The sequence below is a fragment of the Periplaneta americana genome, chromosome 14 (assembly GCF_040183065.1).
Source record: "Periplaneta americana isolate PAMFEO1 chromosome 14, P.americana_PAMFEO1_priV1, whole genome shotgun sequence".
Taxonomy (NCBI): domain Eukaryota; kingdom Metazoa; phylum Arthropoda; class Insecta; order Blattodea; family Blattidae; genus Periplaneta; species Periplaneta americana.
Window position 1 is genome coordinate 94295832 of NC_091130.1, and position 15175 is coordinate 94311006.

A 15175-nucleotide genomic window follows, 5' to 3' on the forward strand; every position below is an offset into this window, starting at 1 on the left:
ATTGTAATAAATTTATTGTTTTTATAATGAGTTATCTAGTTTCAAGGTTTACAATTATGCTAAATTTCCTGTCGGTAGTTTCTTTGAGATTTCTTTGCACCTAACCCGTTTTAGATTTTCGAAAACTTTTCTCCTATCATCACCTACAGAAACATAAATTTATAGCATTTAAGTAATGAACCTTGAAAGTCACTTTTAATTTCAATTCAAAATGAACACAATGAGTGAAGTCCTTAATTTTACAGTATATAAATAAATAATCAATACACAGTTCGTAATGATGAACTTACCCGAAAGTTTGTGCATTCCATAATTCTTAATATGGTCTTTGTTGAAATGTGGTTTAATATTGAAATGACGAGTAGAAATAAATTGGATGGGACACAGAAAACAAGCAATTCTTTCGTCTCCAACAACAAAATAATCATATTCCCATTTCCTTTGGAAGTAATATTTCTTCACGGGTTTAGATTTTGCCATGTTCCAGTTCTCCTTAAACTGCAGTACGCGTATTATTGGTTTGTTTGTTTGTTTATTTATTTACTTACTTATTTAGGCCTACTTATTTACTTACTTAATTACTTATTTATTTACTTTACTTTACTTTACTTATATATTTATATACTTATTTATTTGGCCGGAGTGCGTTACAATGTTGAATGACAGCATTGACATCCTGTAATATAGCTATCACTCACTTTTCAACGTACAGTTTATTTATCGTCCTATTACTAGTAAAACCAGTTAATACCAGTAATGCAAGTTTTGTAAAAACAGGAATTAAAACTTTATTAATGTACGAAAAATCATAATAAATTCTTCAAATAAAGTAAATGGTTTGTTGCCTGCATGCAACATTTCGGACTTATTTCATTTTAGTAGAATACAGAGCACGTAAAGACAAGTCGGGCACTGTACGTAACTTATTTTACACAAAAAGTGGATTTAATCGGCTTTACTAGTAATATATAGCCTATATATATATATATATATATATATATATAGGTAGACCTTCTTACATTATATGCACACATACATTTAAAAATTTATTTTACATGTCTTTCAATTTATTTATTTCCCTCATTCATTTTTCTCTTACTTTCTAAAGGTATCTTCCTAAGGATTTTATTATCTGTTCATTTGTAATTCTTGATAGCGTATTATATACCTCCCGCCGCGATAATGTTGATGCAGCCGAGCGTAACTAGAACGTCATGACCGCACTGATAGAAAAGGTGGGTGGGGTAAGAAAGGGGAGTAAAGCAGTCGCTCTCAGGAGCTACAGTTCTGCAGGTCTGTACTATACTCTCAGGACTCAGGAGGTTAAATAGAATGATTTTGAAAATTTGAAATTAAAACATGGTTTTAACAATAATTAGTCTACATTAAAGGCATTATTCACGAAATGGATTTTTGGAGTCAAGATTCCCCAACTTTCTTATTTTATACATAAACTAAATTATTTATAGATCTCTTCCTTCACTACGGATCGTCCTGGATAATAATCATCCTAGTTAATCGAGAGTTTACTATACGCCTAATACCGTGCCATTGAAAAATGCAGGTGTAAACTTCGGAGATTCCTGCAAGTACTGAATAAATATAAGTTAATATAGCTTGCTGTTGAGGTTGCATATGTTTTTATTACAATTTTTCTTTACCCTCCACCAAAATGAAACTGTAGCCAGCAATTCCATACTTGAAGTAGTTCTTTTTCTTTAATAGCTAGCACTTTTGAGGCGCAATTTAATTAGTTACATTTTTTTTAAGGTTGAAAGCATTCACAATCTTTCGGGAACTGATTAAAGGCAAAAAGCTTTTCCTGGTTTTTGTATATAGGAACAGAAAAAAAATTTGGCATTTGAGTTGTTTTTAAGAGTATTTAATATACTAATACACTATGAAAATCCTCAATTTTATATTATTGTACTGGAAAACAAATGCACATGCAAAGCACATCCCTCAAAGTACACGCGCGCTATCTGTTGGTGCTAGTTCAGGATATTCCTATTATAATTCCGGAATAGGACAATTTCTTAAGTTATTTTTTGGACTGCCATTTTATCATCAGAAGATGTGGACAACTGTGGAATAGCAATACTACCAAATAACGTAAAGGTTTAAGTTCCGTGATTAGCCTATCTACTAGAGACATATATAACATCAAATTCTGAATTTCCACCAAATGTATGGGCTGAGAAATCGCAGCCAGCAAGAACTACAAATTGCTGCGAATCGTTTCACTCGAAATCAACATGTTTTGTTCTCCTGAGCAAAATATTTTTATGTTTATTAACCTGCTGAAGAACATACAAAGTGACACTTCCATTAAAATTGTCAGTAACATTCCTAGAGAAAATCAAATACTATTAAAACAGAACTTCATCACAGTTCAAATAGACAAATCTTATATATAAAAGTCAATGTGGCTATGTATGTATGTATGTATGTATGTATGTATGTATGTATGTATGTATGTATGTATGTGTGTGTGTATCAGTGGCGTGCATTCTGGGTAGGCTAGGTCTGCTGCGCCTACCCAGACAGACAGGAACAAATTTATTAAATTTGTATTTAAAAGTAATACTGTTAATTTAAGAAAGTCTGCAGAGTCCTTAACTAATTTCAGCAAATTTTGGCTTGGCATCCTATTTTCATTTCCTTTCGGTTGGTACTGTACGTCGCATTTCAATTATTGTCCGCTGTGTGCTCGCTCTCGCGTCATCTTTCGTCACTGGAGAGTTGGGCAGCTCGGCTTGCTGAGCCTCCCTGGCCCTGCAGTGAGCGTAGTGTTTCCCTTCATAATCAGTACATTAGAACAGCTGGCGCATGCGCCCTGATTTACGTGTCTTGCCCATTGCCGTAGTACGTTAGGCTGGTAGGCGCTAATGAAAGCGCTTTTGGTGATGAAATTACTATATTATAGTGTTTATTTGAACTTCTATTGGTAAAGTGAGTGTGTTATAGAGTCTATTTAAACAAAGTGAGGTAAAACTAGTGCGATATTGTTGTAATATGGCAGAAGATCACTGTATAATTGAACAGATTTTTAAAAGGACTTTCGGTTGTAGATCATTGAACGAAAAAGTTGAAATTGTAACTGTGGGGGGAAGACCAGTGTCGGCGCTTCCGAACTTTAAGTTTTTACATAAAGAAAAGAGTAGAGAATGTTTACGTTATTTCAATGTGAACCAATATGTGAAAACTAATTAGCTAACAGGATGCAGTCATTATTTTGCTGGCCATGCTTATTAATTTGTAACGATTTTTTTAGTAGGTTATTTTACGACGCTTTATCAACAGCTTAGGTTATTTAGCGTCTGAATGAGATGAAGGTGATAATGCCGGTGAAATGAGTCCGGGGTCCAACACCGAAAGTTACCCAGCATTTGCTCATATTGGGTTGAGGGAAAACCCTCAACCAGGTAACTTGCCCCGACCGGGAATCGAACCCGGGCCACCTGGTTTCGCGGCTAGACGTGCTAACCGTTAATTTGTAACGAACAAAGTGTGTGGAACAAAGAGGGTTATAATAATTTAAATAATCTCAGCAATGCCATTGTCAAACACGAACGATCGCAATGTCATTTGCGTTCGGTTGTTCAGCTTTCTTGTTTTGGAAGTGTTCGTATAGACACCCAACTTGATCAACAATTGAAATCGGATGTGGCGCGTCACAATGAAATGGTGAAGAAGAACAGAGAAATAATGAAAAGCCTAATCGACACAACGTGCTTCTTAGCCATGCAAGTACTGCCGTTCAGAGGGCATGGCGAAAGTGAAGATTCACTTAACAAAGGCAACTATATAGAATGTTTACATTTGTTGAGCAGCTACGACACTACTCTTCGAGAACATGTAGAGTCGTCTACAACATTTAAGGGTACATCAACAGAATTCAAAATGACCTGATAGCTGCTATCAGTGGCGTGTTGATGGAATCTATTAAGAATGACATTTCCATGGCCCAGCATGTTGCAGTTATTTTAGATGAAACATCCGATGTAAGCAACAAATCACAACTATCCACCACTCTCAGGTATGTCCATGACCAGACAGCACAGGTTCAAAAAACGTTTATTTCCTTCGTTGATGTGAGTGCAGATAGATCCTGTAATGGTTTATTTAATCATGTAATGGACATAGTGGGATCTTATGATATTAGAGACAAATTAGTTGGTCAAACATATGACGGTGCGGCAGAGATGGCTGGAGAAATAAATGGACTTAAAACCACAGTTCAAGACATTTATCCTAGAGCTCTATTTGTTCATTGTTTCAGTCATGTCCTAAATCTAGTCTTATCTCAGTCAGCTATGAGTATTAAGGAGTGCCGGATCTTTTTTTCAGACATTGAATGGACTAAGTAGCTTCTTCTCCAAGTCTACAAAACGCGCGCATGCTCTTACTGAATATTCCAACAGAATACTTCCAAGAAATGCACCCACAAGATGAAATTTCTCTTCCAGAATAGTCAATATTGTAAAGGAGAACCGTAAATTGCTGGTGGACTTTTTTAAAAATATACTCAACAACTCATCAGACTGGGAAAGTGAAACTGTTGCTCTTGCGCGTGGATATTTGTCTTTCCTTTCAGAGTTTGAGACCAAATTTCTTCTAAATGTGTTATCAAAGATCTATGCATACATTGACGTTCTGTACAACATTCTTCAAACGAAGCATTTGGATATTCTGTATTGTGTAGAAAAGGTTAATGAAACAAAACCTATTGTTCTACATGAGAGATACAGATTTGATGCATTATGGAGTGATGTTTGTAATGAAGTCGAATGTGAAGAAGTGCCGCGAAAAAGAAAATGCCTGGAAAATGATGTCATAAAATACAGGAGAATATTTTTTGAAACAAATAGACAATGTGACAAACCATATTACAGATAGGTTTGGAAATCTCCCTCAGTTGGAATTTATTTCATTGCTTGATCCAAACAAATTTCAGTCTTATAAATTAAATTTTCCTAATTCCGCCCTGGATGCGCTGAATGTAAAGCACAGTGCAGTGTTTGATATAGTTCGTCTAAAAAATGAATTGACAGTCCTATATTCAATGGAAGAGTTTCGTGGAAAATACCCTCATGAACTGGTGACACATTTAAAATCAAAACAACTCCACACAGAATTTGTCGAATTGTACAAATTGACCCTACTGGTTTTGACCATACCAAGCACATCTGCATCTGCTGAGAGGTCATTTTCTGCCCTTAAGCGGATTAAATCACTTCAAAGATCAACTCAAGGGCAAGAAAGATTAAGCAGTTTAGCCTTGATGTCCATTGAGAAGAAAAAGCTGAAAGAAATCTGAAAATCCCCTACGTTCCACAGCGATGTCATTGAGGAGTTTTCTAAAAAGGAACGCAGAATGGAGTTCACCTTTAAGTAAATAAGGTATGATTTATTTAATTACCAATTTATTTTATCATTAGTTTCCGGAAGTTTCTGTTTTCTTACCCTCCTTCTGGCTGCTGCTCTGGTTTGATGTCAGAACTCACTAAAATTATATCAAATTATCAATATGTTCGAGATATTGTAAGTTGTATACCTATGTAGCATGCAAACATGAAGAGCCTACCCTAATGCAATAGGTTGCGCACGCCACTGGTGTGTATGTATGTATTTAAAAATATGATTTATTTAACGACGCTCGCAATTGCCGAGGTTATATCAGCGTCGCCGATGTGCTGGAATTTTGTCCCGCAGGGGTTCTTTTACATGCCAGTAAATCTACTGACATGAGCCTGTCGTATTTCAGCACACTTAAATGTAGTGGCGTGCAGTCAACCCCATCAACCTCAGCACTGCTGGGGTAAGAAATTTTTTTACATCGTTGTTTTAATATACCATATTCATTGTTACATATCTCTAGTTTGAATTTCCCACGCGCGAATCCACTATTATGTGCTGTCAGATAAGCTAATATAATTCAATGCAGTCTATATGCAATATGTAAAGAATTATAATTAAGTTGAGATAGCTAGTTGGTTAAAATTATGAAAATTAATTTAATAGAACTCTTTTAATAGGGAGCAAAATATAAATCTAAAATATATTGATATAATGAAATATTAATGTAATGAGATTTTGTCATTAGATGTTTTGTATTCTATTTAGAGAAATTAATGGCAATAATAAAAATGGACAGATGTTAGTTTCATTGTAAGTAACAAATATTAATCAGTAATTAATCTGTTAAGCAAGAATTTATGTAATTTTGACCTAAATGAAGTTATTGTACAACAACTCTTTACATCATAAATCTCTGAACAGCGACCAATTTCCATGTCAAAGGGTGTACATCCCAATGCTGTAAATGGTTTCTTCTCTATAAGTGTATAGACCTACAAATATTATAAGTGTATGTGTGTGTCAATAAACTGTGTATTGCGACATACTGTATGTTACCTGCCGGGTGAGTCCTCGACGAGTTGTCGTGCCACGTCTTTGACGCAGTCTTTGTGCTCTGGCGGAACCTTGGTATCGCACTCCCAGTATCGGTCGTTCGTGTGAGCGTAGACTGCCGCCAGTGTGGCGTGAGTGACCCGGGTCGTGGTGGCGAAACCCGTAGACTTCCTGGCGGCTTGAGCCCACATTATAATATTTTCCAGTTTTGCCATCTCGTTGATGGTAGCGTTACATTCTAAATCCTTCGCTCTGTAGTCCAGTCCAGCCACGTTTGCATTAACTTTCACTCCTGACAGCATTGCAGTTGCCGTACCAGCTGAATCCGGCACCTAACAACAATGTTTGGTTGCCTTGTTAACAATGGCAATTATGGAGGAACTGAAGAATTTCAGACCCTTTTGTTAGATTTAGTTGTAACCCTTCTGTGCTATTTGGATCAACAACTTCCTGCTTCAACAGATTATAGACTACTTTTTCATTCAACAGATAAAGTACATATATACAGGGCGATTCAGAAAGATGGAAACACTTTTAATTTGCTATATTTCCTGAACTATGTGTTGTATTTTAATTCTGTCGAGTATATTTGAAAGAGGAAGGTGTAAAGTTTCGAATACTACCACTAGAGCGCCCCGCCGCACTGTACCGTCAGCTGTTTCGAATACGCTGCACTGTACAGTACCACGTAAGTTGTAATCGAGATGGCTACTATGGAACATGAGATTTTTTGCGTTCGTGAATTCAGTAGAAGCGAGTCTGTGACTGCTGTGCTGCGTGCAGTTCGGCGTAAGTTTAATGTTACACCTCCAACGAGGAAGAGCATTTATCATTGGAATAAACACTTCGACGAAACTGGCTCTTTGAATAAAGGTAAAAGCCCAGGTCGACCGCTGTATAGGAGGAGAACGTGGACCGCATTCGAGCGACATTTGAACGTAGCCCAATGAAATCAATTCGTAGAGCGAGTAGGGAACTTGGGCTACCGCAAACAACTGTCTGGCGTGTACTGAGGCGCCGTTTAGTGTATAAACCATACCACCTACAACTGCTAGAGGCTCTTCGCGCAAACGATAAGATACGGCGTGTAGAATTTTGTGATGCTATGCTCCGAAACATGGAAGAAGACGATTCGTTTCTGTCTCGTGTAATTTTTAGTGATGAAGCTACGTTTCACATAAATGGGAAAGTCAACCGGCATAAAGTTCGGATATGGGGGCTACAAAATCCCCATGTGACACTGGAACATGAGCGGGACACACCTAAATTGAATGTGTTTTGCGCCGTTTCGTTGAAAAAGGTTTATGGACCTTTCGTTTTTGACGAAAATACGGTTACTGGAGTAACGTAACTTAGAATGCTGCAAAACTGGCATGTTCCTCAAATGAATGAAGATTCAGGAGATTACATCTTCCAGCAGGACGGAGCTCCGCCCCATTGGCATCTGAATGTTCGACGTTCTCTGAATGAATCTCTACCTCAACGATGGATAGACCGCATGGGAAATGCAGACTTGGCACTTCAGTTCTGGCCACCGAGGTCCCACGACCTGACAGTCTGTGATTTTTTCTTGTGGGGGTACGTAAAAGATGCAGTTTACGTACCACCTCTTCCCATGAATTTGAATGAGCTAAGAAACCGTCTCACAGCTGCGGTGAACTCAGTGACGCAAGACATTCTGCAACGAGTGTGGGACGAATTCAGCTACCGTCTAGAAGTTGTCCTTGCAGCCGGAGGCGGGCATGTGGAACATCTTTAAACTTCCATGTATGTACAATCAAATGTAATTTACAGAATTAAAATACAACACATAGTTCAGGAAATACAGCAAATTAAAAGTGTTTCCATCTTTCTGAATCGCCCTGTACTTCAAATAGCATATTTCATGCGTTTAAGTGAAACAATTACATTATTTTACGAGCAAGTTTGAATGAAACTGTTCCTGACGAAAATATTCCTAAGAGAAACTTTCCTTTTCCAGAGAAAAATGTATCTGATTTAAGGATTTTCTTAAGTAATTCACCAATATTATTTTTCGCCTGAAAAGGAATTAAAACAACCGACTTGCGACATTTCAAGTCTCAAAGGGTTTCCGTAGCAACATTCCTTCTTTATGACCAATAAGTCTGTTGTGTCTTACTAGGAGGGTTAGGAAGTTCATGCTCCAAGACCTCTTGTAATTATTACGCATGAAATGATGCCGTCAAAATGTGCGAAATGTGCACAAAAAATTGCACGGAAAATCTCTGAATATAGCAATGTACTCTTGAAAACTCACATTATTTATTGCTGAGAAATAAACGCGCTTGGCTCCACATCCAAATTAATAATAATAATAATAATAATAATAATAATAATAATAATAATAATAATAATAATAATAATTATTATTATTATTATTATTATTATTATTATTATTATTATTATTATTATTATTATTATTTATTTATTTAATCTGGCAGAGCTAAGGCCAGTAGGTCTTCTCTTCCGCCCTGCTAGACTCTAATTCTAATTGAATACAATTGCTTACATAGTTATTACATTAATATCTAGACCATAAAACAACATGAAAGTAAATAATGAAAGTTGGATAAGTAATGTTAGTGTGACAATAATAAACATTGGTAAGAAATAGTTATAATAATAATAATGAGATAATTTAGATATTTACCTGTGATATATATATATATATATATATATATATATATATATATATATATATATATATATAACCATTAAACATTGAGAAACCTGAAACAGTTATTATTGTTAACAAGAATTGTTAGAAAAATATTTCGTTAGCCTATTCTTAAATTGGTTTGATGTCTGACAGTCCCTGACAATACTCGGTAGGGAATTCCAAAGCCGAGGAACAGCCACAGTGAAAGAAGATGAATATGAGGATGTTCGGTGGGAGGGAATGGATAATTTTGAGGAGTGTTGTGATCGTGTGTCTTGGTTATGAGGGTGGATAAATTTTGAAAACGAGACGCAAGATAGACAGGAGTGGAGAAATGCAATATGTGAAAGAGAAGGGAAAGACAGTGGATTTTCCTATGATCTTCTAAACGGAGCCACGACAACATTTCGAGGGATGGTGTTACGTGATCAGCCCGGCGAATATTGCAGACGAAACGGACGCACATATTATGAACACGTTGTAGTCTCTGCGCCGAAGTAACACTTAGGTCAGTAAGCAGAATATCACAGTAATCGAAGTGGGGCATCACGAGTGTTTGCACTAACATTTTTTTCATGGAAAAGGATAGAAAATTCTTCAATCGCCTAAACGAGTGGATTAATGAGAATACTTTAAGAGATTAATTACAATTTATCACTATTTTGTGGCGGATACTTTCCATAGAAATCTTCGCCTATTGTCTCTCAAGGTACTTTTGTAGTAATATCCATTTGACACCATTTCTCTCACTTTTTTTTTTTTTTTTTTTTTTGCTAGCAGTTCCTTATGTTTCGCATATTAAATGTTGAATCACCTGAAATCTTTTTTCACATCTAGTATTTTTTCCACATGCCTTAAAATATAAAAGTTTGCCATCTGTACTAATAAGATCACTAGAAAATAAACTTCGTAAACTTTTAAGCCTACTCGCATTACTTGGTTTCTCTGTCAGCATTTTTAACACTATTTGTTCCGTCACTATTCTCAAAGACACTATTACTGTACTCCAACCACGAGAAAGTCTCCAGAGAATGAAACGAAGCGGGGTGATGCTGTGAATGAATGTTGATGTCATAAGATGTCATAAGGTCACACACGTGGATACTCGTATCTCTATTGGCTATCTCTCAAAACACAAACCATAACACTGATATACACATTTTTATACTACCCTAGTTACAAAATTAGATCACTCTTATCTCCTGGTCTTTTAAACCCTCCATACAGGAAATAACATATGCAGGAGAGCGCATGATTTTTAAACTGACGTTATAACTCTAATATTATCTATCTACTTCGCTCCAATAGATGACGCAATAGTAAGCACATTCCTTTCATGGTTTAACTCCTGCTTGGAGAACAGTATGTTTTCTAGACCCTTCCTTATTGTGTAGCCTATTGTTTAAGGTGGGGATTTCTCCACTTCTCGAGATAAGCACTGTATCACGTGATTCTTAAACAGCCGGCCAGGACATTCTCTCACTCTTCACGTGATCAATGATTCACTTGCCTGAGTGATTAGGGCCTACTGATACGATGTGGCAACTTAGGCCGGGTGCACACTGAATCAGACGCGGCGCGGTTCTTCGCTACGCGACATTTTGTTTTTCAGCGTCTCACAACGCTTCGCGACAGCTTAACACTGTCTGCTCGCGACAAGTGATCTGCTGGTTGTGTGGGTTTGGAAAACTGCCCCAGTCTAGAAAATGGCGTCATTGTGCACGTTGACTACTTTGGAAGGACATCAGAATGTATGTAGATTTTGGGTAGACGTGACCTAATTGGGCTCATGCAAGAACTAAGAACTGACGAGAAAGGTTTAAAAAAATTCCACTAGAATGAATATTGCTAATTTTGACTAAAGGAGGTTTTCTTTTGTTGACTGAGGTCCGATTGGTGTTATGGTGTTTGTATGACATGGAGTTCGTGGATATGGCTAGTCACGCATGCGCAGTACGCTGCACTCATCAGAGCGTCTGCTCGCGACCAATTTCAAGCAGTCATCAAAGTCTCCTCATGTCTGCTCGAGACCTCCTTGTCACGTCTGAGTCTGTGTGCATCACATTATAAGAAATCAAGTAGTCTACCATCAAGTACCATCACACAAAATGTTGTGTCGCACCGCGCCACGCCGAGCCGCGTCTGATTCTGTGTGCATCTGGCCTTATTTTTATTATTTACTTAATTCATCAAAGTTAGCCAGTTTCAAGCAGTTTTGAAGATTTTCTTTTTGCATTTGAATTTTAATAATGCGAAAAAAGTTTATATTTATTACTCGTAATATAAGACGCAACGATTTAAAAGAGCATAAATATGCATTTTTCCCACAGTAAAATTCATCCAGGACACTAGAAAAGTCGAAATTCGAACGAATAATTTATTAGCCTATCAGTAACAATGTTTTAAAAATATAGGCTACCAATACATGAACTTCCTAATCCAGCTTATTAGACACAAAGAGACGGAATTCTCTTCTTCGGCTTTACTGCCCTTGTAGTTTAACCTCAGTCTCCCTTAAAGTTATTTCCTACCGTGTGCCTTTAGTCTCCACTTCTCCGCACTTAGAGCTCACGTTTAAAATTCAGTCCGCATCAGGTTCGGATTATTATTATTATTATTATTATTATTATTATTATTATTATTATTATTATTATTATTATTATTATTATTCCAAAGGAAAATATCATTTCATAGATAGAGAATATTGTTTTCTATTTCATTTTTCAACTGATAAGATCATTTTGGCGTGAAGTATGCTAAAGTGACTGGACGCTTCTAAATTTTCAAAGAGAGGAATAGAAATTCATTTGATATAGCCTAGTGTTAGGAAAACTACTTTTTGTTAGTACTAACAATAATTAATAGTATTACTTTTCTAGCTCCTGGGGCAAGTGCTTCATGTTTCAATACACTATTTACTTGAACCTGTATTGTAAAGTTACCTAAAGAGAAGACAAATATTTAATTGACCTGGGTAAAAGAAGAAAACATATAAATTTGAACACCATCATAATTATTCTGTTGGAAATATTCGTTAATAGCTGGAAATGAATTATTTTGAGCCTTGTAGTTTATCCCTTTTGCTTAGTATAATGAAGCAGTGGCATATTACATTATGTTGCTAGTAACTTAACGTGTTATAATAAATAAAAAATTACATAACTTGTTAAAATGTTTAAATAAAACCGATTTTACCTGATAGTCGACTTCGTAAGTCTTGGACAGCCCCACATAAGGGAAATTCTCGAAACTCAAGCTACTGTCCTCTCCGGAACCTCCCTGTTTTTGGTTCTTGTAGACTCGTGTGGCAGTTATGGTTGACATGCCCATTCCGTCCCCAATGAATAAGATCACGTTCTTGGCTATTTTATCTTTATCTGCCGCTGCTTCTTGCTGGCGACGAATTTCCAGATCAAGACGTTCTTGTCCTGAGCGTATCCAGAAGTCCGCGCTTTCATCCCTCGTAAGATGCATTGCCTCAACTTTGAGAAAGAGAAGCATAGACAGCCACACGAATAACGCTTTCAGGAAATTCGTGTGATCGTGTGCCATTGTGCGTACCTATAACATATAAGTGTTATTAATAGGGACGAAAATTGTATGTTTAGAAACATGACAAACACATATCTAAATATTATCTTAAAATTGCCGGATGTTTTCTTAAAAACAACAATATTCTCTTAAAGATTAAATTAAGTAATGTAATCTGATGCCACCAGGGTGGCTCAGTCCGATAAGGCGCTTGCCTGTCAATCCACAGTTGCGCTCGGGCGAGGGTTCGATTTCCGCTTGAAAATAATTGCTTGGTTGGATTTTTTCCGAGATTTTTCCCAAACCATAAGGCGAATGTTAGGCAGGGGCGGCCCGTCCTTTTGTGCTACATTGCTACAGCACAATGATAATTTTTGCTTAAATAATGTATTTGCAATACCATAGTATTTGAGCTGCCATTTGACAATTTCCCGTGGTTATATTCATGACGCGTTATAGAGTGTTAAGTCTTCGCTCTTCGCTCTTTGGTGCCTCAGGGGGTACGTTGTGCTACTCAAAACTCTACATGACAATGTAGACAATTAATGTGCATGTACGAAGCTGAAATCACTGCTCTGATTGGCTATTTTTACGCGGGGAAGTGCTGTAGTCAGCTTCAGCACGACACAGCTTGGAGATTGCAAAAGTAAAGCGTAACGAAAGAATGCTTGTTTGTGGAAGAACTCGGAACTATGTACAATGTATTTGGTAATTTAAGTGTCCGACTGCTGGTGCCATCTACCTGTTTTTTTAAGTTCCTCCTGAATCAGTCAGCAAGCGACGGAAAATGGAATCCCAGAAAATTGAAGCCAAGGAAGTATGTGACCGTATAATTCAGCAAACTACTCACCGTTTCCAGTCTTTAAGCTACCTAGACGCAACAAAATTGTTGAAACAGAAAATTTTTTGACAATTTTTCGCATAATTTTCCTGAACGCGAACTTGAAGTTTCTGTTAACAGCTATACTGTACTGAACAAAAGAGTGTTAAAGACACAACTTGGAGTTCTATACGAAGACCCGACTTCCGAAATATAGATGGAGCTGTTCAATTGTTACAATACATAGCCTCCAACAATTTCACAGGATCCATTCTGTGAAGTAACGAAATTGTTAAATATTCTGGTTACAACACCAATGATCACTGCTGAGCCAGAAATATGTTTTTCTTGCTTGAAACGCATAAAAACGTTTTTTAAGAAACACTTTGTCCCAGGATCGCCTCACTGCTCTTGCAATACTGTCAACAGAAAAGAGTATGATGTCCAAGATGGAGGGATTTAAAACCAGGGTAATTGACAAGTTCTGCAGTAGGAAGGAATGTCGTATGGACTTCATATTTCGTCACTAGACGAGTCTCAAATTAAGATAAATGCATATATGTGTATACAGTAGGCCGATATAGAGATTGTATCACACTCATTATTTTGACCACCAGCTGCTACTGATGTTAGGTAATCTATGGCGAATCCTCGGCACCATCTCGCTATCACCAATTCTATCGACGCTAAAATATTCTCGTAGTTGATACAGTGTCGTTAAATAACCAATTAAATAAAACATTTAATATGTAAAAGAACAATCGTGTATATGGTATTAGTGTTCATAATTCATTTTTCTTTCATTTTATATACAATATCTACTTGAAGTGACATTGTTATAACATTTTATTATCTTCTCCATTTATTCTCTTCTGAGAATCTCATGCTCGATTCACCAAAATTCCTTAAATCAGCACTAACGACTTGTCAACAAACGGGTCGTTTAATTTTAACGAGAACTTTAAACGTTGACTGTTTCACCAAGCCTCGTTTCTTTAAAATTAATACATGTTTACTAATGTGGCGATTTCGTACTTTTATCTTATATGTTATATTTCTCATAGACAATGGCTTCGAAATCGCGAATTTCATTTCTTACATATGATCACGGCCGACTTTGTTTTGATTTGTTTGTCATGAGGAAACAATGATAGGTAAACGGAGGAGGATAATTTTAAGAACATCTACTCGTAAAAATTCTTAGTTCTTGATATTATTTCTAAATACAATTATGTTGTCATACAGTAATTAAAAACAAAAAGACAGAAGGAACGACGTTAAAAAGAAGAGATTTGAGTAACATATTATGAAAAAAAAATTAAATAGTTTCGCAAATGTAAATACAGTAATAAGAATGTAGAGCAGTTAAATGTTAACTTCAAAATGAAATCTAAGAAAAATCGGATGGTAAGGTGGACAGCTCCAGAATTGATGCCTTAATTATACATAAGCTTATAGCATTCTCAGCAGTTGTTCTTCCATAAATTGCATACTACTTTTCCTTCGTATTTCATGCAGATTTAACGTATATCTGATACTTTATTCACATATCTAGACCAGTGTTCCGCAACTGGTGTGCCGCGGCACATTGGTGTGCCTCCACAAGGTGAAAGATGTGACGTGAATTTTTACCTATTATTGTAAGAAATTAATAAAATTAATGAAAATTAATTAAAATTAAATTCCTCTCTCTGCTGACACAATCAGCCAACTAGTTAATGACATATCCA

General features: G+C 36.5%; 1 protein-coding gene across 1 annotated transcript in view; it reads right to left on the reverse strand.

Moving 5' to 3' along the window:
- LOC138713584 (alkaline phosphatase-like) overlaps positions 1–15175 on the reverse strand; it is a 73405-nt gene that overhangs the window by 43262 nt on the left and 14968 nt on the right. The window contains exons 2-3 of the mRNA XM_069845772.1: positions 12290–12655; positions 6418–6746 (exon numbers count right to left, since the gene is read on the reverse strand). Coding sequence (XP_069701873.1) covers positions 6418–6746; positions 12290–12646 — 686 coding nt within the window. The 5' untranslated portion in view covers positions 12647–12655. The remainder of the gene's footprint in view (positions 1–6417; positions 6747–12289; positions 12656–15175) is intronic.